General features: G+C 34.5%; 1 protein-coding gene, 1 non-coding gene and 1 pseudogene across 2 annotated transcripts in view; 2 read left to right on the top strand and 1 right to left on the bottom strand.

The window, feature by feature from the left end:
• Positions 1 to 3,653: 3,653 nt before the first annotated feature.
• Positions 3,654 to 4,093, bottom strand: LOC115939838 (large ribosomal subunit protein uL24 pseudogene; annotated as a pseudogene).
• A 1,186-nt stretch (positions 4,094 to 5,279) lies between these two features.
• The window catches only part of BLTP3B (bridge-like lipid transfer protein family member 3B), a gene marked incomplete at its 5' end in the record, with an annotated part of 76,453 nt that continues 58,331 nt past the window's right edge, over positions 5,280 to 23,401 (top strand). The window contains 8 exon segments of the mRNA XM_081818987.1: positions 5,280 to 5,471; positions 6,932 to 6,970; positions 8,253 to 8,344; positions 12,873 to 13,062; positions 13,654 to 13,794; positions 14,917 to 15,087; positions 20,501 to 20,681; positions 22,663 to 22,746. Coding sequence (XP_081675113.1) covers positions 5,280 to 5,471; positions 6,932 to 6,970; positions 8,253 to 8,344; positions 12,873 to 13,062; positions 13,654 to 13,794; positions 14,917 to 15,087; positions 20,501 to 20,681; positions 22,663 to 22,746 — 1,090 coding nt within the window.
• Positions 15,561 to 15,667, top strand: LOC115939841 (U6 spliceosomal RNA). Its single transcript, XR_004074614.1, has one exon. It is a non-coding gene; the product is annotated as a U6 spliceosomal RNA (small nuclear RNA).

Raw genomic sequence — 23,401 nt, 5'->3', positions numbered from 1 at the left:
GATGCGGGGCTCGATCCCAGGACCCTGGGATCATGACCTGAGCCAAAGGCAGACGCTTAACGACTGAGCCACCCAGGCGCCCCGAATTTTTGTCTTTATAAAAGTGACATATGCTCCTTATTAGAACACTTAAACATATAGGAAAGTATAAAGACGAAGAAGTCTAAAATCTTACCAATCATAGCTACTCTTGATATTTGACATTTTATAATGTATTTTTTACATAATTGAAATCACAGTATGTAAGTTTAAACCTCAAATTTTCACTATAATATAAGCATTTTCTTTATATGGCTGGCAAGACATATTACTTGATATGTATGTAGCATGATATAATTAAAGAGATTATTTCCCTTTGGACATTTAAGTGCTTTCACTTTTTTCCCTTTGTAAATGTCATTGAGATGAACATTCTTGTACATACCCGGTCAAGATGTTGCTTGGTTTCTTCACTAACCCCTCCCATATGCACACACACACACCCTTACATCCCTTCTTGCCCAGCACTAAGGATATATAGTCAAATGTTGGTTACTCCGATTAGTCTTTGCCCATCTGTCCCTCTGTCCTTCCTCTCTTCCTCTTCCCTTTAAATATGCTTATAGTGGGGCGCCTGGGTGGCTCAGTTGGTTAAGCGACTGCCTTCGGCTCAGGTCATGATCCTGGAGTCCTGGAATCGAGTCCCACATCGGGCTTCCTGCTCAGCGGGGGGTCTGCTTATCCCTCTGACCCTCTTCCCTCTCATGCTCTCTGTCTCCCATTCTCTCTCTCAGATAAATAAATAAAATCTTTAACAAAAAAAATAATAATAAATAAATAAATAAATATGCTTATAGTATTTTTGAAATATATTTAGGTTGTTTCAGGTTGATTTCAGCTTTAGGTGCTTCCCCTCTTCTCGTTCTTTCTCATTTTATTTTTACATATATAGAGTATTAACATGCTTTCCAATGTCAGAGCTATTCAAGGCCACCCCCTCCTCGTGTATACTGTATCTGCTGCCTTCTAATCATGGATTTTGCTCTAGCAGTTGTCTGTCCTTACTGTACCATCAGTAGTTTTCTTTTTTCTGCATCATTGTCACCAACATATAAGCTTGCTGAGTTCTCTTACCTTAATAAAGAAAACAAAACTCTAAAGCAACCTCGTTTCTCTCTTGCCTTACTGGTTCTTCTTTTGTAATCTCCTTTATTGGTTTCTTTCACATTTCTTGGCTTCTTAGTGGTCTCTGACCACAGTCCTTGAGCCATTTAATTTTCTGTCTCCATCTTGCAACTATAGATACCATCTCTAACATTGGTGATCACCAAATTTGTATCTGCAGCTACTGAATGAGATTTGAATATTTACGTAATTGGCATCTCTTATTGGGTATCTAATGGGCATCTCTTAATTAAACTATTCAAAGCCTAAATTCTGATCCTTAATCCCAAACTTATTTCTCCCTCTGTTTCTTAACCCTGATAAATGGTAACTCTATCCTTCCGTATACTCAGACTAAAAACCTTGGAAGTCATCCTTGACGTCATTCTGTACAATCAAATCCTGTTGGCTTTACTTTCAGAATCTCTCTCGACTTTTCTATCACTTTTTACTCTTCCATCTTGATCCAGGGCAGCTCTTCTCTTACCTGGATTATTGCAGTAACTTCCTGTCTGGGCCGCCTGCTTCTGTCCACGTCCTCCCTTTCATATATTCTCAATGGAGTGAACCTTTGAAAATTAAAGTTTCCAGGGGCACCTGTGTGGCTGAGTTGGTTGAGCGTCTGACTCTTGATTTCAGCTCAGGTCATGATATCAGGGTCTTGAGATCAAACCCTGTGTTGGGCTCCACACACAGCGTGGAGTCTGCAGAGAGAGTCTCTCTCCCTGTGCTCGTGTACACACTCACTCTCTCTCTCCCCCTCAAATAAAAAATGAATAAATCTTTAAAAAAAAAAAAAAGATTTCCTATTCTAGTCAAAACCATCTTCACTCACTCTCATTTTTACTCAGAGTAAAAGCCAGAGTCCTCAGAGTGGTTTTAAAGGTTCCGTGTGATCTGGCCCCTCTTATTTCTCTAACTTAACTCATTTCCTTTTACTCTTGCCTTTCTGCTCCCTTTCTCCAGCCACATTGACCTTCTTGCTATTCCTCAGACATGCCAAGCATTTTCCCACCTCAGGTTTTTACCCTTGCTTTTCCTTGGCCTAGAGCATTCTTCCTGTAGATATTTGTATAGCTACCTCCTTCACTTCCTTCAGATCTTTGCCCGAATGTCATCTTTTCACTGAGTGTTTTCCTGTCCATCCTTTTAAAAATTAAAAGGTTCTCTGCTTATTCCTGCTATCTTACTATTTTGGTTTTTTTCCCCTCCATAGTCAGAATCTGACTTACTATGTATTTAACTTATTTTTTCGTTCTCCACAGAATTCTGTCCCTTTAAGTCCCATGAAGGCAGATTTTTTATGTTTTGTTCATTGTCATATCTCCATTGTTTGTTAATTTATAGGTATCAATTAGGATTTACTAAATGAATGATTGAATGAAATGGTCAAGGCCTTGTAGAATCAGTCCCTTTGCCCTTTCTGATCTATCTTCTACTCTCTTGGTCCTCTTGCAGTTCTATTTTATACCAGCCTGAGAACCTTTCTTTGTGTTTTATTCCCTCTGCTTGGAATACTCTTTCTTCTGTCTCCCTTCTTTTCCTTGCCGAGTTAAGTTCTACTACTCATTCTCAAATATCATCTCAAAAGGCCCTGTTTTCAATGAAGCTCTAGATTAAAACCCTGTACTGTATTCTCTCTTAGTCATGGTTTTTGGTGTTCTGTCTACCAACAGAACTGAGAAATGCACAAAGGCAGGGACTCCTTGAGTGTATTGCTTGTCAGTGTATGTGTCTGAATAGTGAATTCTCAGTAAGTACTTAGTGAATGCTCCCTTCTAGCTCTAATAATCTGCCTTGAGGTAGTGGCAGGTCATTCCTATATGATTAGGGGTGAAAGCCTGTCAGGAAACATCACAGTATTAAACCAAACATGATTGGTGGTCAGTATAATACAACCCAGCATCACTGGTCAAATATGGGTTAAATGTGAATTCTGTATTTCTCAGCTGACATTCTGTGAGACGATATGAATCCCGATAAAATATGGCTCAAGAAACTCTGGTGCAGAGTCAGTGGGAAGCATGAAATGAAGCATGTGTGTATTTATTGATATTCTTGTTGATGTGTAGGGCATGTGAATAACCAGTTTATTTTGTTACTTTAATAATTAGTTTCAAAAAAGGTAAAAGACTGGCTGATAACTCTTGTTAGCTGGTAGTTAATTTTTTTTTTTTTTAAAGATTTTATTTATTTGACAGAGACACAGCAAGAGAGGGAACACAAGCAGGGGGAGTGGGAGAGGGAGGAGCAGGCTTCCCGCTGAGCAGGGAGCCCGACGCGGGGCTCGATCCCAGGACCCTGGGATCATGACCCGAGCCGAAGGCAGACGCTTAACGACTGAGCCACTCAGGCGCCCCTAGCTGGTAGTTAATTTTGTCAGTAGTTTCATTTTTGAAAAAAGTACTTCCTGGGCAAAGTTAGCAGTTTTTCATTTTTTTTAGGGTTGTTTTATTTATTTATAGTTTTCATTTGAACAGTTTTTATTTCAAGTCATATATAACATTACTTTATTTGTGCATCTTCTCAATTGTTTCTTTCTTATATTTACCCTTTCTTTTCCTACCTGGCAAGTTTTGGCTTTATGTTCAAGGATCTTTTTGTAGTCTTCGTACACTTTTGGTCCAGTGATAACCACCTCGCTAGGGTGAATGGCCACATGGACAGTTGTGCTATTCACCTTCTCTCACTATACTCATTCAGTGTAGATGATGTATTTCTTCCTGTAAACCCGGACTACTTTGCCAATCTGCTGACCTTTGTAGTGTCCTTGCACAACCTGTTCTTCATTCTCCTTTTGGATTAGCATGGATTGAACATTGTACTTCTGTCTCAGCTCTTTGGAAAGAGGGGAAGAAGACATAATCTTTCTGTGAACGTGGGAAGGTGCATTGAAATGTCTTTTATGGTTCTTGCTCTCGTTAGAAGTCACGAAGGGATTGAACTTCATTTTGGCTGCTGTTGCTTCAGTAATGGCTGCAAAAGAGACAAACTAGGGTTGTTGTAAGGATCAAATAAAGTGATGTATATGGAAGTACTTTAATGTATATGTATAATTTATTGTTATTACTGTTATCTTTATTAGTTGTGATATTGGGCAAGTAAGTTAGTTTCTCATTATGTTTACTTATCAAATCAGTGGGAATAAAAATAGTATTGACCTTAATGGTTTATCGTAGGAATTAAATGAAGTAGTAATGCTTACGTGCAAAGAACCTGGTACACAGTAAACCCTTGGAAAACGTCCAGTATTGTTTTAACTATTATTGTTATTTCCAGTCTTTTTTCTTAAGTTTAAGAATTTTCATTTTTAATTCATCATAGAGAATCTGTGTTCTTTAATTAGAATTTAGGATCTAGTCTCCCATGTGACTTTTGGCACTTTTACTAAGCACTTTACTACTTCATTTATCTTAACTCCTACAGAAAGGATAAATGGTATTTGTACAGCCAATTTAGGATTATAAGTAATTGGTATTTTTAAGTCTCATGTAGAAAACACCAAAATTGGCTGCCAAGTAGAGTTGCATAATCCCTTTCCTCAGAGACCTTTTAGAAAAAGATTTGTGTACTCTAATTTATTCCTGAATGATCTGGGTCAGTTTCTGAAGCTGGGAATCTCTGGATGATTCTAAAAAGGAGTACTAATATCCTTTGATATTGTTCTTGGGATGATGAATGGGTAGCAGCTGCTATTGCTACTTCTAAAGGGTCCCCTTATTCCCTTAACCTTCCTTGTAGGTTGGTTAGTAAAATAGGAATATTCCTTTCTGTGATGTGGTCTGTAGCAAAGTGAACAACACGTGGTTATGGGATGGCCTTGAGTTATCCCTACTGCCTTGCATAGTACCTGGTGAAAAGTGGATGTTACTTAAATATTCATTAATTTGAAAGACAGTAGGAACCAGAATTTTATGTATGTAGAAATATGATATTCAAATATATGCTAAAAACACTGTAGGCTTTGTATAAGAGAGCTATGGATAAGAGAGAGATCAAAACAATAACAAAACCTCATTGAAAAACATGGATTAAAGTAGAGCCTGTCACTGAAGTTTTGTGTTTCTTTGTGCTGCTATTATTTTTAATGCTTTGTATATTTGCAAGAATGACTAGGGTACAGTAACTGACACTAAAATGAATGTCAATATATATTCTCTTTCAGATTTACTAAAAATTTATCTCCTGACAAGATAAATCTAAGTACCCTCAAAGGAGAAGGTGAACTGAAGAATTTGGAGTTGGATGAAGAGGTGCTCCAGAATATGTTGGATTTGCCAACATGGCTTGCTATCAACAAAGTTTTTTGTAATAAAGCATCTATTAGGGTGAGACTTTGATATCTGTGCAAAGCATTTTCTGTTTTCATTTTTTATTTCATTCCTATCTCTTAAAATAAATATTTTGTTTTAGTTTAGATAGTTCTATAAAAAAACATTTTCATTAACAATTTAAAAAGACAAATACCTATGTTTAAGTAATTGCATGAATATGTGCCAGATAAATTTAATTGAAGTCATATGCTAATATATTATTAATTTATAGTTTAATTTTTGTTTAAAGTTTAATTTTAACATTTAAATAAAGTATTGGTAGTTATTAATAAAATAATTGGTTAAATTTGGCATATATTCAAAGATAGTTTTTCATAAGATTTATTGTTAATAGGGACAATTTAAATTTGTAGTAAGTAAACATGATTTCAAATAAAGACATGAAAACATCAGTCCTTACCTTATTCTGTACATTGTACTTTTATTTGAAATTTTATTTCTTTTCCTCATTTGTTTCTTCCTCAAGGATTTTTAAGTTTTCTTTTATTATTATTATTCCTCCTTATTAAAATTTATTCCTGCATACCTTTGACTCTTATTGTATGTCATATCACTTCTTGCTCTTAAAGACCAGTTTTTTTGAGAGTCTGCTCAGTAGAAATACTGCCTGAGTAATCTGTTTCATAAAATTAAAATTAGACTCCAAAGAAAAGATTGTAGAAAAGTTCCTATATTGTTCAATGGTGACCTTTAACCCAAATATCTATAAAGATGTGACTTTTTAGTGTATGTTTGAACATTATTATTTGATACTGCCTACATTTACCTGAGTGCCCTCACCTTTGTGTTTTTCTTGAATATCTACAAAAAGATTGGTCAGAATTTTATTTTATTAAAAAAATTTTTTTCTAAAGATTTTATTTTTAAGTAATCTCCACACATGGGGCTTAAAGTCATGACCTTGAGAGCAAGAGTCACATGTTCTTCCAAGACTGAGCCAGCCAGGCATCCCATGGTCAGAATTTTAGAATTTAAAAAACTGTTCAATGAATAAAAGACTGGTTATGCTCTGCTGGAAAATCTTAGTTTAAATTACAAAGTTAAAGAGGTGCCTGGCTGGCTCAACCAGAAGAGCATGTGACTCTTAATCTTAGGGTCGTGACTTCAAGCCCCACGTTGGGCATGGAGCCTACTTAAAATTAAATCAATCAATGATGAAGTTAAAATGTGTTTTAAGGTCTGGGAAAAAAGAAACTTATGAGGACCTAAAATTCTTATTTTAAAAGATAACTAAGAAAATATGATTAGTAGTCTTTTCTTATATAAAATAGGTACATCTAATTTCAAGAGTCTAAGTGAGTTGCTCAGTTTATTACTTTGCAATTTGAGAAAAAGTCATCTGATAGAATTTGGTATGTCTATCACTATATTTAGAGCAAATCTGTGTTGATTGCTGTTTTAAATTATTTTTTAATGATTGATTTTAAAGAAAAAAAATTTGTTTTTTTTGTTAGATTCCATGGACAAAATTGAAAACACATCCCATCTGTTTGGTGAGTTCTGACTTGCCTCAGAAATAAACATTTATATATGCATATGATCTAACTATTCTGCTAATATTAATCTTTTGTTTCATAGAAACACGGTCTTCTGGCTTTTCTACAGATTGGCTTTCATTTTATTTGGATGGTACTTAGTTTTTTCAGCCCTTAAATGAGAAGTTTGAGTTTTAAAATGGGAGGGTCCTTTAAAATTTTTCAGATGTATTATGTTCTAAGTTGTTATATTTTTATTGTATCATTTAGCTCTTTATTGACATACTATGACAGTTTTAGTAACATTTAATTCAAACTGTGTTTCTGATTTTATTGATCTACTAAATTAAATAATATGCACCTGAATATACTTTCCTTTTTTTTTTTTAAGATTTTATTATTTATTTATTTGAGAGAGAGCACACACACATACACAAGAGTGGGGTGGGAAGGGGTAGAGGGAGAGGGATAAGCCAACTCCCCGCTGAGCAGGGAGCCCAGAGGGGCTTTATCTCAGGACCCTGGGATCATGACCTGAGAGGCGAAGGCAGATGCTTAACCAACTGAGCCTCCTACTTTCCTTTTTATGGAAAATTGAAGAAAGATTGGTCATTTGGTCATTTATTGATTCATTCATTCCACATATATTTATTGAGTACCCTCCCTGTGCCCTGAGGGAACTTAATATTTTTATAGAGGAGACCAACAACAAACAAGTAAACAAGACAATTTCGGATAATAAATGCTATATTAAAATAGAGAATGAAGAATGACTGAATTGTGTTAGTGATGACTACTAAGAACATTTGATCTTCAAGCAAAACTATTAGCTTGAAAGACATTTTTTCATTATGGCAATGTTTATTTTTTCACATTTCTTGCATATTTCATATTTTTCAGTGTTGCGTGTCTTAAATCTCAAGTCTTAGATTGGGATAAGCTTTCACAGCTACTTAAATCCCATTCATTAATATATAATCTCATTTAGCAATTAATAATATCATACATTCTGGAATTAGAGATTGGGCTTCTGTAAAATCTGATGATTTCAGCAGCATATGGCTACTTGTAGTATTTTTGTCTCATACTCCTAGATGCCCACAGCTTTTTTATCAGATGCCTTGAGAAAGGACTGAGCACATTTTCTGTTTTGGTATTTGTCTTTTTAGACTTTTAGAGAGACATTTAAAGTAACTCCGCTTACTTACTGTTTACGTTGTTCCTAAAGAAAGAGAAAATAGTGTTACATGATATTTTCATAAAATACCTAATTTTTAAATTTTTAATGTATTTTTATTAGTCCTTGGATAAAGTAATAATGGAAATGAGTACATGTGAAGAACCACGAAATCCTAATGGCCCATCACCAATTGCAACTGCTTCAGGACAAAGGTAAGCTATTTCCTTTAATCTGCATGACTTGCAAAGGGAGTTCTTTTCTGTAGTCAGCTCTGTTATCTGTAGTAATGGAACATAAAATAAAATTTCCTAACCTCAGACAGTTTCTATTTCAGTCACCTTTCCCCATCATATCTTGCAGTTTTGGTATTATGTTGCCAAAGTTGTAGAATTGATTTTTAGCCTCTTTTATTCATCTTGCTTTCCTTGATATTAAATAGTAATGATCAACCAAAAACATCCTATAAATCAGATAATATCTTAGTCTCTGAATAGTTTCTTTGCCTCTCATTTATTCTATGCATCAGTGGAACTTTTATGACTCTTAAGGGTTAAGTTGATGTCCTAAAAAATTATAGGCCTTTTGGGTTACTCTAAAATTCATGAAATATAGAATGTTCACACTTTATATAAATTGGATTTTCATAGATAAAATCAGGTGCTAATAAAGTAGAAGCTTGGGGGCCATTTTGCAAAGTCTTAAAAAGTTAGATGTTAAAAAAATAGATTTTTTTTTAAAGATTTTATTTATATATTTGAGAGAGTGAGCGTGAGGGCACAAGCAGGAGGAGGGGCAGAGGGACAAGCAGACTTCCTGCTGAGTGGGAAGCCTGATGTAGTGCTGGATCCCAGGACTCCAAGATCATGACCTGAGGTGAAGTCAGACACTTAACCAACTGAGCCACCCAGACGCCCCTTAAAAAATGGATCTTTAAAAAATTGCCTGTTTATTATTGCGTCCATTACATTTGGCTTTCATACTATATATCATTTTCTTAAGGCAGGATTTCTGCACTAATTTTTGTGCACCTATTCATGTAAAATGTTCACATAGATTTTAATGTGATTAGTGCCTCCTCAAGTTGTAGAACGCAGCAGCCCTGAACATTTTATAGAATTCGGGTGCTATGTCAAACCAATGATAAAACTCTTCTTTGGAATGAACGTACATGGGGTGCCTGGCTGGCTCAGTTGGTAGAGCATGTGGCTGTTGATCTTGGAATTGTAAGTTTGAGCCCCATGTTGGGTATAGAGATTACTTAAAAATAAAATCTTTAAAAAAATAAAAAGAGAATGAACGTACACATCAGATACACAGACACACACACTCATGCATTTCTACCTTCCTCTTTCACCAAGGTTGAACTACCTTTACATTAGTGCTTTCTGTGAGAATACCTATAGCCTGATCAGTAACACTCCACATAGGAATCTGATGGTGATCCATCAGTCCACTGCTAAGAGTTGACTGAAGGCCAGGTTTATCAGGTGTACAGTTTATATTTGGCCTACAGGTAATAGTGACTGGGAAAAGAGCTTTCACATTAACTTCTTTGTAGTTTATACATCATCCAGCAATTTGAGATTTTAAAGTTTAAATTATGATTTCATGTGTGATAGAGTAGATTGGAGCAGTTGGTCATGTTGGATAGAGTCCAAAAAATTGGAGAAAAAGTAGAGGTGTTTATAAGATTATTGAAAGTAGAAAAGAAGATCAGGAAAATTGCTGTTGTTGATAATGTTCTTCTTAACTCATGTTTTTATAGTATCAATAAGCTTTATAATTTTGGCTTTGTAATCATATGATGATAATCCTTATATTTTTATGTATGGCAGTATGGTTAACCTATTTCCACATTTTCCAGACTTGCCTGATTATAGCATTCACTTAGGATGCTTATTAAATCTATATTCTTTTAGGTCCCTTTTTTTGAAATTATGATTCTTGAGGTCTAGAATGGTTATCAAGAATGTGATTATGTATTTTTAACAATTCTTTATACTTATACAACTTGGAGAAACACTGATCAATATGATTTTGTCTCTATGAGATTAAAATACAGGGAAATGAATATTTAACAGGCTGGCCTTACCTTCTGTGCCACACCTGTGAGTTGATTATGTTCCCATAGATTAATGATCTAGTAAATTTGTAAGTTCAGAAATTTTATCACTTCATATAGAGGAGATCTACATCTTTGTGAAGATTAATCAAACTTAGAAGAGACTTGTTTGAATACTGGAATTTCACCTTTTTAATTTATAATGGATGACATAGCCAGAAACTTGTAGACTTTAATCATTGATTCAGGCTTCACCCGTCTGGTGGTAAATATTCCAATTCAGTTGTAACACTTTTTTTTTTAATGCACAAGTTAGAACAGATGGGGTTGGATATTCCAAAGGGCATTGCCAGATAATAATTATAGAATAATATATTCTTTCCAACTCCAGGAATATTTCTAGCCAAGTGACCAAGTATTTGTCCTTGGGATTAAAGCAGCTTCTCCCTAGGATGCTGATGAGTTCTTCCTCTTTAGTTTTCCATAATATTGTAAATAATAGTTACATTTCATAAAGTATCATGAATCAAGAGATAGACTGTTTGGTTCATATGCATTATTGCATGCAACCCATATGTAACTTGCAAAGTATTACCTGATTTAAAAGATAGGTCATCTGAGGATTAGGAAGCTTAGGTAATTTATTCAGTAAGATAGTAAATCAAGACGCTTAGCAGCAGGTATAGGAGAGGGATGTACATGATCAATAAAAATGATGGGTTCACTTTTATATATGTTGGCTTTGAAATGTATGGGAGTCAGCCTCGTGGAAATAGCTGGTGGACATTTGAATTTTAACACTCTGAAGTTCTAGGGAGAAATCTGGATAGAGATTTAGGAATAATGGTCATAGTGATAATAATTGAAGTAATGTGTTATGTGGACAAACTTTTATTACCCTTCCTGCCAAAATATATTGGTAGTCTATATTCCAGTCATACTGTACTACTCATTATTCTCAAAATATGACCTCTACTTTCCTACTTTTCTGTGCCTTTCCTTGTACTTTTCCCTAATATAAGATTTCCCTTCTTCCTATCACTCACTGTAGGAAATATATTTTTCTTTCCTAGATAGATTTCCTTAGTTATGAACAATTTCTTCCTCTACCAAGTGTAATGATGATTCCTTTTTTAAAGCACTTAATTACAGACTGCCTAATGTTTCAGTTCCTATGTTTTTCCTCTCCAAGTAACTTGCGAGCCCTAGAATACCACAACTATATTTCAGTTTTCCTTATGTCCCAGCATTGTGCACATGGTAGATGCTCAATAAATATTTGCTGAATTGGATTAGAGAATATGAACTTTTTCTGACTTTATTCCTAAATTTGAGATTATATTGTAGTTATAGTCTGTAGCCTTCTTTGTGTCAGGAATTTAGCTTTCTTATTTACTTTGTAGATTCCAGTTGTTTGAACATCTGGCAACTTGAGAATAGGCAGTTTTGGATAGTGATTATATATAATAACCTAATTTGAAGAGTAACCTTTCAGGGGGGACTGGGTCACTCAGTTGATTAAGTGTCCAACTCTTGATCTCCTCTCAGGTCATGATCTCAAGGTCATGAGATGGAGCCTCGCATCGGTCTCCTTGCTGGGTGTGACACTTGCTTAAGATTCTCTCTCCCTCTGCCCCTCCCCCTGCTCATGCACACGGGCCCTCTCTCTTTTTCTCTCTCTCTCAAAAAAAATAAAGAGTAACCTTCACTCACACTTATCAAAATGGCTTCAATCAAAACCACAAGGAACAAGTATTAGTGAGGATGTGGGGTAAAGGAACACTTGTGCACTGTTGGTGGGAATGCAAACTGGTATAGCCACTGTGGAAAACAGTATGGAGGTTCCTCAAAAAATTAGAAATAGAACTACCCCTACAATCCAGTAATTGTACTACTGAGTGCAACAACACTGAATACTACTGAATTGCACCAAAGAATGCAACAACACCAATTAGAAAGGATACACGCACCCCTATGCTTATTACGGCATTATTTATAATAGCCAAGATATGGGAGCAGCCCAAGTATCCGTCGATTGATGAATGCATAAAGAAAAAGTGGTATATATCTACAATGCAGTATTACTCAGCCATTAAAAAAGAATGAAATCTTGCCATTTGGAACAACATGATAGGTCTAGAGCGTATAGTACTAAGCAAGATAGGTCAGTCAGAGAAAGACAAATACTGTATGATTTTGGAATTTAAGAAACAAAACAAACGAGCAAAGGGAAAAAAAGAGAAACAAACCAAGAAACAGACTCTTAAGTATAGAGAACAAACTAATGGGTACCAGAGGGGAGGGGTGGGTGAAATAGATGATGGAGATCAAAGAGTACACTTCCGATGAGCACTAAATAGTGTATAGAATTGTTAGGTTACTATTGCATACCTGAAAGTAATATATTACTGTATATTAACTATACTGGAAATAAAATTAAAAACTTACAAAATAAAGAGTAACCTTAAACTTTAAAAATCTTTTATCATTTTGAGAAGAACATTTTTATAATTTACATGTAATCAGCCTAGATTATTGTTTTAACCAAGAAATTTTTACATAAAAATGAATAATATAATGGTCAGTTTGTGCACTTGTGTGAGAATATTAACAGATAACCTTTTAATGATTTGTTTTGGCTTTAGTGCATTATATTTTGTTTTGCTTTGTTTTTCCAGTGAATATGGCTTTGCTGAAAAAGTAGTTGAGGGAATTACTGTTTCTGTAAATTCCATTATTATCCGCATTGGAGCAAAAGCTTTCAATGCATCCTTTGAACTTTCCCAGCTAAGGATCTATAGCGTAAATGCAAACTGGGAACATGGAGATTTAAGATTTACTCGTATTCAACATCCACAGAGAGGAGAGGTAAACATTTTTTTTCATTCTTTGTTTAAAAAAATGTTTTAGTCACTGATAAATAAAGAGGACATTTTAAAATACTTACTTCTTATAGTTACCTAGATTTACATACTACATTTACTCTTACCTTTTAACTATACTTTTCTCTGTATTTCTCTTATTTAATTAAAAATGTGCATATTTTAGTGTTTTTACTGTAATCTTTCAATTTATAGAGTTAATAAACCCCTTCTTTTAGTGAACCCCATTTTAACTTCTCAGCTACTCAGAATTGAATTTTAAATATACAAAGCTAAAATGTTATTTACATTTTTTTTGTTCACATGATTCAAAGGCTCTTTGTACTTTATATCAAAATTGAAGTATAAACAGCTTTATAAATAATATAATTGAAGATATGTTACTGAATTTGTTGTAACTATACAATTTAAAAAATAAAAGCATAGTGAATATATCTAGAATGTCATAAGAAAATTAGTAAAGACATAAAATTTTATTTAGCTTATTTGTTTAGCTTTTTGTTGTTTTTACAAATCTACATGTCTCTCAGTTCTGTTTTGCTTGAGTAACTGAAGCTATTCTCTTTGTTCTCCTTAGGTTTTGACGTTTAAAGAAATAAATTGGCAGATGATTCGAATAGAGGCAGATGCTACTCAAAGTTCACATCTTGGAATTATGTGTGCTCCTGTTCGATTAATAACCAACCAATCAAAAATCAGAGTCACACTTAAAAGAAGAGTAAGTCAGCAGGGTGACCTTTTTGGTTCGTGTGATAACTAGTGGAATGAGAGGAAATTTTAAATAATTTTCAGGTGAAACCTTGGAATATTAAAACAAAGCAAAATAAAAGGAAATATAGTGGCTCAAGCAGTACTTGAAGAAATCTAGTGTAATAATATTTTTCAATTTTCTGGATTTAACACTTAGATTTTTACTTTTGATTAATAGATTCTCCATTGCCAAATATATATATATATATATATTTAAAGATTTTATTTATTTATCTGAGAGAGAGAATGGGAGACAGAGAGCATGAGAAGGGGAGGGTCAGAGGGAGAAGCAGACTCCCCGCTGAGCAGGGAGCCCAATGTGGGACTCGATCCCAGGACTCCAGAATCATGACCTGAGCCGAAGGCAGTTGCTTAACCAACTGAGCCACCCAGGCGCCCCAATTGCCAAATATTTTTGAACATTAACTGTCTTATAATTTCATTTCTTCTATTGAATCTTACTTAGGAGTATGTAAACAGCAAAACCTCTATTATCAGTAGCCAAAACTAGCTTTTAAAAGGTTATTAAGATATGAATGCTAATTTGGATAAATAGGGAAGATAGTTACTTAAAGATATCAGAAGTTGAAAGTTCACTGTAGATTGTAATGAAATTTAATGGAGTAATGACTTTTAAAGTCTCAACAATATGTTTTATATCACTAGACACAAATATTCTAAATTAAATTGAAAATTTTTTTTCAGTATAATGTTTAATACAATATTGTGAAATGTGGTTAAAATAGCATTCAGTTTATAATTTTAATGCTTCTTTCTGTACTAGAATTAGCACAATTAATATAGGTAATTTTATGATTTATTAGCTATAAGTGCAAAATTAAATTATATAAGTGCGTGTACCTGTATAATGTGCATCTGTTAAGGTACAGGAATTTGTCAGTCTTTTTTACCGCTCTATCTCCAATACAAGGAGATATTCCTTCTATAGTATAGGAGCACAATAAATAATTGGTGAATGAAGGAAGGATCTGTGTTTAATTTCATGCAGACATTTTAAATATTTTTAAAACATTAGTGCATTGTAAGTTTTATGTCTTGGCTTAATTTTATGAATCATTTTTTCTGACAGTTAAAGGACTGCAATGTTATTGCAACAAAGTTAGTTCTAATATTGGATGACTTATTATGGGTTTTAACGGATTCCCAATTGAAGGCTATGGTACAATATGCAAAATCTCTTAGCGAAGCAATAGAAAAATCAACAGAACAAAGGAAGAGTATGGCTCCAGAACCTACGCAGGTATGCTTTTTTTTTTTTTTTTTTTGACAGAGAGAGACACAGCGAGAGAGGGAACACAAGCAGGGGGAGTGGGAGAGGGAGAAGCAGGCTTCCCGCAGAGCAGGGAGCCCGATGCGGGGCTTGATCCCAGGACTCTGGGATCATGACCTGAGCTGAAGGCAGACGCTTAACGACTGAGCCACCCAGGCGCCCCACGCAGGTATGCTTTTAAGAGGAAAATACTTAATATGTAAATGGTTTAAAAATCAGAATGGTTAGTTATTTTCTTTATGTGAAATAGATTGTAAGACTTTGAGTCCAAGAATCTTTTATCTAGATATCTTACTGCATAATTTTCTACACATGGAATCTATATGAAAACATATATTAAATGTGTTTCTGACTATATGATGCTTATTTTGTTTGGAATTCTGTACTAGGCACTAGAGTTAACGATGACATAAAAGTATTTGATGTTATAAATACCTCTTTTCGTGCTCGCTTTGGTAGCACATATACTAAAATTGGAACGATACTGAGAAGATTAGCATGGCCCCTGTGCAAGGATGACATGCAAGTTCATGAAGCGTTCCATATTTTTGAGAGACTATGGACTCTGAGAAACAAACTGAGGGTTCTAGAGGGGAGGGAGGTGGGGGGATGGGTTAGCCTGGTGATGGGTATTAGAGAGGGCACATACTGCATGGAGCACTGGGTGTTATATGCAAACAATGAATCATGGAACACTACATCAAAAACTAATGATGTACTGTATGGTGACTGACATAATAAAATAAAATAAATAAAAAATAAATACCTGTTTTCAGGAAGTAAAATACAACTTAAACTTACTAAAGTAAGGGCAAAAGGAAAAAAACTTGGGTATAGTCAAGGGAGAAATGTGAGAATTAATATTACAGAAGATGTAAAACCCTGGGAAATTGCTGAAGTTCAACACAAAACTGTTAGCATTGTATCTGTTCTTAATAAAAACAAGGGATATTGTAAAATCCTATTTCTTTGAAGCTATTTCTTTGGAAACAGAGTAATATATCTCAGATATATGGCTTATTGGTGATCTGGCTTGGTGCATGGAAGTAGCATACATTTTAAGCTTTCCTATGACTATTGAATTGGCATTAGGTACTATCTAGCTGCTATGTGATAGGGAACAGGGCTAGACACTGTAGATGTAAAAATGAATATTATCTGACCCTGTCCTCAAGGATCTCAGAGTATAATGGGAAGTCAAATATAAAACAAGTCATTGTAGTTCATCTTAAATGTTAGAGTGCAAATAAAGGAGTGAAGGAAACATAGAAGCATAGAGAAGTTGTAGTCAACTGCTTGCATAGTTTGGAAAGGTTTCACAAAGAGGATAATGAAACCAAGTCTTAAAAATGAGAAGTTTACAGGTGAGGGAAAGGATGTGTCAGATGAGGGAATGGAATCTGCACAAGTATATTGTTTTCTGTTTTTTGTTTTTTGCACAAGTATATTGTTAAAGAGCATGGTATTTCTGATAAAAATGAGTTTGGCGTTACTAGAGAAGTCTTTTTGAGAATAACATACACATGCCTCTCAGATACACACCTTTCCAGGTTTTAAGGAAATTGGGTTACACATACCCCATTTTGATGTGTTATTTCTTAAACTTGGTCTGCCAGAGAATGTGCTTATGTTAAAATGTCAGATTCTCCCTTTCCCAAACTACTCTTATCCTACTCGACAAATGAAAGGCCTTCTTCTTAATTCTTATTATTCTTAGTATGATGGATTTGTCCAAGAAGAGAGGAAAAATACTAAAAAAGCTTGGGGTGTGACAAGATGGAGGTAATTTGAAATACTGTTACTCGTCTTGGAAGTCAATGACTAAATGACAAAGTAACAAGTCATGTGGTTTCTACTTCCACTTCTTTGCTTTCAACACATTTAAAAAAATTTTTTTTAAAGATTTTATTCATTTATTTGAGAGAGAGTGAGTGGGAGAGCATGCGTGGGGGAGGATCAGAGGGAGAAGCAGACTCCCCGCTGAGTGGGGAGCCCGATGCAGGGCTTGATGCGGGGCTCGATCCCGGGACTCCAGGATCATGACCTGAGCCGAAGGCAGACGCTTAACTGATTGAGTCACCCAGGTACCCCTGTTTTCAACACATTTGAAGTAGGGTCTGTCTATACATATCAGCTATTAGATTATTAAAAATAATTTTTTAAAGTCATTTCATGAATCCTGGCATGTAATTTGAAGGAATTCAAAGAATCATGTCATCTTGCTAAAATAAAACCATTTTCATTCCAATTTACCTATTTATATGAATAGTTTTCTAGAGCTTTTAGCCGTAAAAATGAAATAAGGAATTGATGGTAAACCTTATATCATTCTACCAATAAATAATATTTATCCAATGAGATATCTTTATAATTCTCTGGGGGAACCTGATTTTAAAAGTTTGATGAACAGAACACTGAACTATTAACACAGAGTGGTCTTTCTGGGTGGGTAGCCCAAGTTTAGGCAGACGTATGTGGTGACTGGATGTAAGGGGCATTTGTTATATGTTGAAGAATTTGGACTTTTTCCTGTAGGCACGTGGAAGCCACTGGAAGTTTTTAGTAGGAAAGGAAATCTAATAATGCTTGGTGGTATTATACTGGATGGGCTGAAGAAGAAAAAGATTGCCAGTCTAAAAAAGGGGTAGATTTGAACCTCTGGAAATCGTTTGAAAGAAGAAATCAACAAGCCAAACTGGGGAGAGATACCGGAGTCTTTCTTCAGTTGAAAATAAAGAAGAGAAAATTGAGGATTTTCAAATGATAATTGGTAGCCAGTAAGTAAAGGGAATGCAGTAGAAGGAAGCAGGTTTGATGAAGGGAGATAAGGCTAAGAAAAGGTAATAAATGAGTACCATTTTGAAGTTGAAAGAACATAATGAAATAGAAGTAATATTTTAAGTATTACCATCATAGGCATGAACACTAGTCTGTCAAGGTTTACAATGAGGATTTATGTAGCTTAGAATGTCAGTAACAGAGATGGTAATTGAAATTAAAGGCTAGTAGACAGAGTTTTGGTGTTACTGTAGGTCTTATTTAGATATGTGGATATATTTATATAGAATATAGATTAGGAAACCAGATAAAGATACAAATTAGGAAACTAGAAGCAAAGATAAAGTTCTATAATCCTATCACCATAATAAAACCAGTGTCAGCATTTTGAGTTATTTCCTTACAGTCTTTTTGCCTAGGCATCTGCATTTTTCCTAGTTTTAGTATGTAGTAAGTGGATATATACAATTTTCTTCCATGTTGTTAGTCTTTGTAATTACTATTTTTGGTTGCTCCCTAATATTTCTTAGTAGACTTACTTAACCATTCACACTACCACAGAGTTTCTTTCTTGAGTGGTAGTTGTCACATTACTACTTTAGGTATCATATAGAATGTCCTAATGATTTGAGGACCAAGAGAGTGGATGAGAGAGTGAAGTAGTTGATAGTGTTCCTTTGCTCAGCTGTACAAATTGAGAGACGTCTTCTCTCATAAATATTTGATTAGCTTCATCTTTTCCTTCTCTAAAAGGGAAGACTACACTGAAAACCAAGAAATGTTAAGATTATTCAGAAGGCAAAAGAGTTCATAATGGCCCACTTCCCCCCCACCCCCCGCAAACAGCGTATAAAAACTGAATCTACCACAACATTAAGAAAAGGGTTTGTAGAGATTAATGTTTATGGTTTTGTTTCTATCAGTATTTTTGTTGATGAAGAAGATAGAAACCCTGGTTAAAGAAATACAGGAGAATTTTTTCCTTCAAAATAGTACAATCATAGATGTAAATAGTAGGCTGTTAAAGCTTTGAAAGTAGAAGAACATAAGTGATTTGCCTTGGGGCGCCTGGGTGGATCAGTTGGTTAAGTGTCTGACTCTTGTTCTCAGCTCAGGTCTTGATCTTAGGGTCCTGAGTTTAAGTGCTGTGTTGGGCTCCATGTGGGGCCTGGAACCTACTAAAAAAAAAAAGTAAAAATAAAAATAAGTGATTTGTCTTATGGAAGTTACTTCGACAATTAGTAAAAAAAATTTTCTCAAGCCCCTAGAATTTAAGGCTTCACAGTTATATTTCATCTTTCCTTTTCTTTAATTACTGTGGGTCTTGATCATTTTCTTTGAGAAATTTTCATTTACTGAGTATACTTTGAAATTCGTTTACAGATAATTCTTAATAGATAATGTATAAACATGTATATATACAAAATATATATACTTTAATTTTCCATATATCACTAACTATACTTTTATTAATGAATTGTTCTTAATTAGAAACTTTTTAATATTTTTTAATGAAAAGTTTGGTCTTCATTTTGTTAATTATTATCAAAATTTCATGTACAGTTCTTTAGCTTATGTAACAGATGATCTTACAGTATGCTTACATATATAGAATCATTTTAGGCTATTAAGTTCACATCAGTCTTTATACTTTAGCAGTATTCTATGCTTCTTCACTTTGGGGAGAAAAGAATTTGAATGCAGAGTCTGTTATAAATCTCTTCTGATTTCTGGCTTCTTCAGATATCCATGTTCAAAGGATGTGCCTCATCTCTTACGAGAGGCACCAGAGCACTTACAGTGTATCACAAGCACTTCACAAAGAAGTGATTTATTTTTACAGGCTATATAATAGTGTATACAGCTGATGTATACAGGGCTCGCATTTGTTTCTCTTTTTTTAAAAAAAGATTTATTTATTTATTTGAGAGTGGGGTGTGTGTGGGTGTGAGTGAGGCTGTTCGGGGTGGGGGAGGGGTAGAGGGAGAGAATCTTCAAGCCGACTGCCCGCTGAGTCCATGCCTGATGCGGGGCTCCATCTCACAACAGGTGAGATCAAAACAAGAGCTGAAACCAAGAAATGGAAATGTTAAACCAAAATAACAAAATGAGGGATCCAGGTTAAGTAATAAGCAAAAGAATAGAGAAAAGTATCTTCTAAGCTTTTTTACATTTCTCACTCTTTATATTCCCTCATAGAATAAACTGAATTACGTTATTTAAGGGGAAAACTCCTCCACTGACTGACCCACCCAAGTCGCCCTTGTTCCTCTTCTAATAGGTAGAACTGATACTATTTGAATAAGCTGCCTTTAATAGTTACTAAATATATTTTCTAGAATAAGGACTATAAATATATAAATATTCAAGTATTTATTAAAATACATTGGTCTCATATTCAAATTGTGTATAATTCTCCAGTTTTTAGATTTAACTTTATTCTCATATAATTCAGAAAATATTTGGGGGTAATTGAGTTATTGATAGAAAACAAAATATATTAGCTTATTTTTCACGACTTCATTACTAAAGATATTTAAGTTTTCTTGTTTGTGGAATTTCAAATATTTAACATGAAGTGATAAGGCAGTTTTGAATCTTTTAGAGCTCTGCGGTAGCCCCATCTACCCAACAAGTGAAGACACCACAGACCTCAAGTGCTCCTGATCTAAATGATGCAATTGTGAAACTATTCAATGACTTTGATGTTAAAGAAACCTCTCATCACTTGGTGATTTCTCATCTAGATCTACACATTTGTGATGATATTCATGCTAAAGAAAAAGGTAATAAAAGCTGCTTATTTCAAACTATTTTGGTTTTTCTAGGATTTCTTACAAAACTGGATTGTTTATCATATGTAATACATAGTATGTCCGGTATGATAACTGGCCATAATTTTATCATTAATATGAGGTATGTAAATGAAAGTTGTAATTTTAAGCAATATATATTTGTATGAAATTTTATTTTGCTTTAGTACTTAGTATTTCAGCACAATTTTTTGTTAGCTAGTATTTCACCAGATACTACCAGTAAAATTAGGTTTTAAAAAAATCAAGGCCTAAATATTAGACTTGCCTTTGAATTAACTTTTTCATAATTTTGAAACTGTATATAAATTAAATTTGAGTCCATACTCAATTCATAATTATTTGCACACATGTTTTCCCATGGTGGTCTGTCTGCATTTTTCTGACCCCATATACATGTAAACACAGCTGTGTGGCTGTTTACCATTTCTTGTGTCTCTTCGCCAGTAATCCTCCCAAAATTTGCTTAGGAAGCTAAATTCTAGTTAGTAAGTTTTTTTTCTTTTAGCTTTTGTTTCTCTTATTTTTCCTTATTTAGTAGACACAGGTAATGGAGTAAATGGGAAGCTGCTCTTGGTCACTTTGAAAGTCTGTGGTTCCATAATATAAGTACTAGGCATTTCTGTTTCTCCATTGGAGAGTGTTCCTGGCCCATAAGTGTTGGGAGGGCTCATCAAGTAGACCTTCTTCTAGGACAGTAGTTCTCAGACTGTGGTGAGCTTGAGGATCAAGCTGAGGATCTCTTTAAAACCGGGATATTTATATCTAACCATTCTACCTCAGACCTGATTCACAGTCTGTACATCTGTGAAAATTGTTGCTCTGTATTTTTAAAGCTGAAAGAGTAAATATTGAGAACGATCCTGGATAGCAGAAGTTACCCTGCCTTCATCAGATAAGGCAGCCAGATGTCACTGACTAGATAAAAGGGTGGAACAAAAAGATGAGGAAAGTTTGGAGTTTAGAGAAGGATTTGTTCTCTTTTCTTTTGTCCATCTTTGTGTCATTTGGTTTAAAGTTGGCATCTTCTGCTTTAGTTAGGTGAAAGGAAAATGGAAAAGTTAAAATAATCCAAAATAACAAAATGAGGGGTCAAGGTTAAGTAATAAGCAAAATAATAGAAAAAAAGTTTCTTTTAAGCTTTTTTTTACATTTTCACTCTATATTCCTTCATAGAACAAGCTGAATTATGTTATTTAAGGGGAAAACTCTACCAAAACATTTCCCTCATCATACAGATCTGTTCTAAAATCCAGAAAGGTCTGAAATGAATTATGTTCATTTGTACTTAGTTGTATCTTAATTTGTATTTTCCTTACTTCCAGTTGATTTATTCATGCTGTTTTAAAATTTGATTTTTATGTTGGAGTCACACTGAGTTGTGATCTACTTCTAATCTTCATATAGCTGTGTTAATTTGGACAACTTACCTAACCCAATAGGCTAAATTTCCCCTTCAGTAAGAGATAGGATGATATAATATAGAGGTTAATATTTCCTGGGTTCAAAACCAGCTCTATATTTCTTGGCTAGTATGACCTTGGTCTATTTAATTACCATCTTTGTGTCTCAGTTTACTTATCTAGAAAATGGGGATAATAATAATAGTAGTAGTAGTAGTAGTAGTAGTATCTATCTCAGGGTTGTAAGGAAGAGCAAATGAGCAAGTATACTTGAAGTATTTAAAACAATGCTTGGCATATGTTTAGGGCTGTAAATATAAAAATTCTGCTCTTTTTGTATCCTCACTGTTTAGCTTGGTACCTTGCAAATGATGGGAGCTCAATAAACACTGATTAGATTGAATTGCATTTCCTGAAATCCTTAATGTATTATCTATGACAACAGAGAGACAGTTAATCATTGCTTGGACTGTCTGATAAATGAAGTGTTTCTGATACTTGCTTAATGTTTCTTTCTCTTTCTCTCAATTCCATTTTTTTTCTTTTTCCAGAGTCAAATAGACGTATTACTGGAGGGGCTATGCAACTGTCTTTTACACAGCTAACTATAGATTATTATCCTTATCACAAAGCAGGTATGTATAACAATTTCTTTAACAGACGTAAATCTTGCTTTAAAGTTATATAGACAGTTTATCTCATTTCCTTTTGTATTATTTGTTTTAATTTAATTCATTTCATTTTGTATTTATTTTATTTTGTTTTAATTTTTTTTTTTTTTAAAGATTTTATTTATTTATTTAACAGAGAGATAGCGAGAGCAGGAACACAAGCAGGGGGAGTGGGAGAGGGAGAAGCAGGCTTCCCGCCAAGCAGGGAGCCCGATGCGGGACTCGATCCCAGGACCCCGGGATCATGACCTGGGCCGAAGGCAGACGCTTAACGACTGAGCCACCCAGGCGCCCTATTTTGTTTTAATTTAATGTATGTTTATTTTTATTTTTTATTAATTCCAGTTAAGTAACATACAGTGTTACATTTGTTTCAGGTGTACAGTATAGTGATTCAACAATTGCATACATCACTCAGTACTTACCACAACACCTACACTCTTCAGTTCCCATCACCTATTTCACCCAACCACCATCCACCCCCCTCCCATCAGTTTGTTCTCTATAAGAGTATGTTTCTTAATTTGTCCCTCTTTTTTTTCCCCCTTTGCTCCTTTGTTTTGTTTCTTAAATACCACATGAGTAAAATCATATGGTATTTGTCTTTCTCTGATTGACT

The sequence above is a fragment of the Leptonychotes weddellii genome, chromosome 5 (genome assembly GCF_054177405.1).
Source record: "Leptonychotes weddellii isolate Sample4059 chromosome 5, ASM5417740v2, whole genome shotgun sequence".
Classification (NCBI taxonomy): Eukaryota; Metazoa; Chordata; class Mammalia; order Carnivora; family Phocidae; genus Leptonychotes; species Leptonychotes weddellii.
Note: the sequence above shows the minus strand (reverse complement) of the source record. Positions and strands in the feature narration are given on the sequence as shown.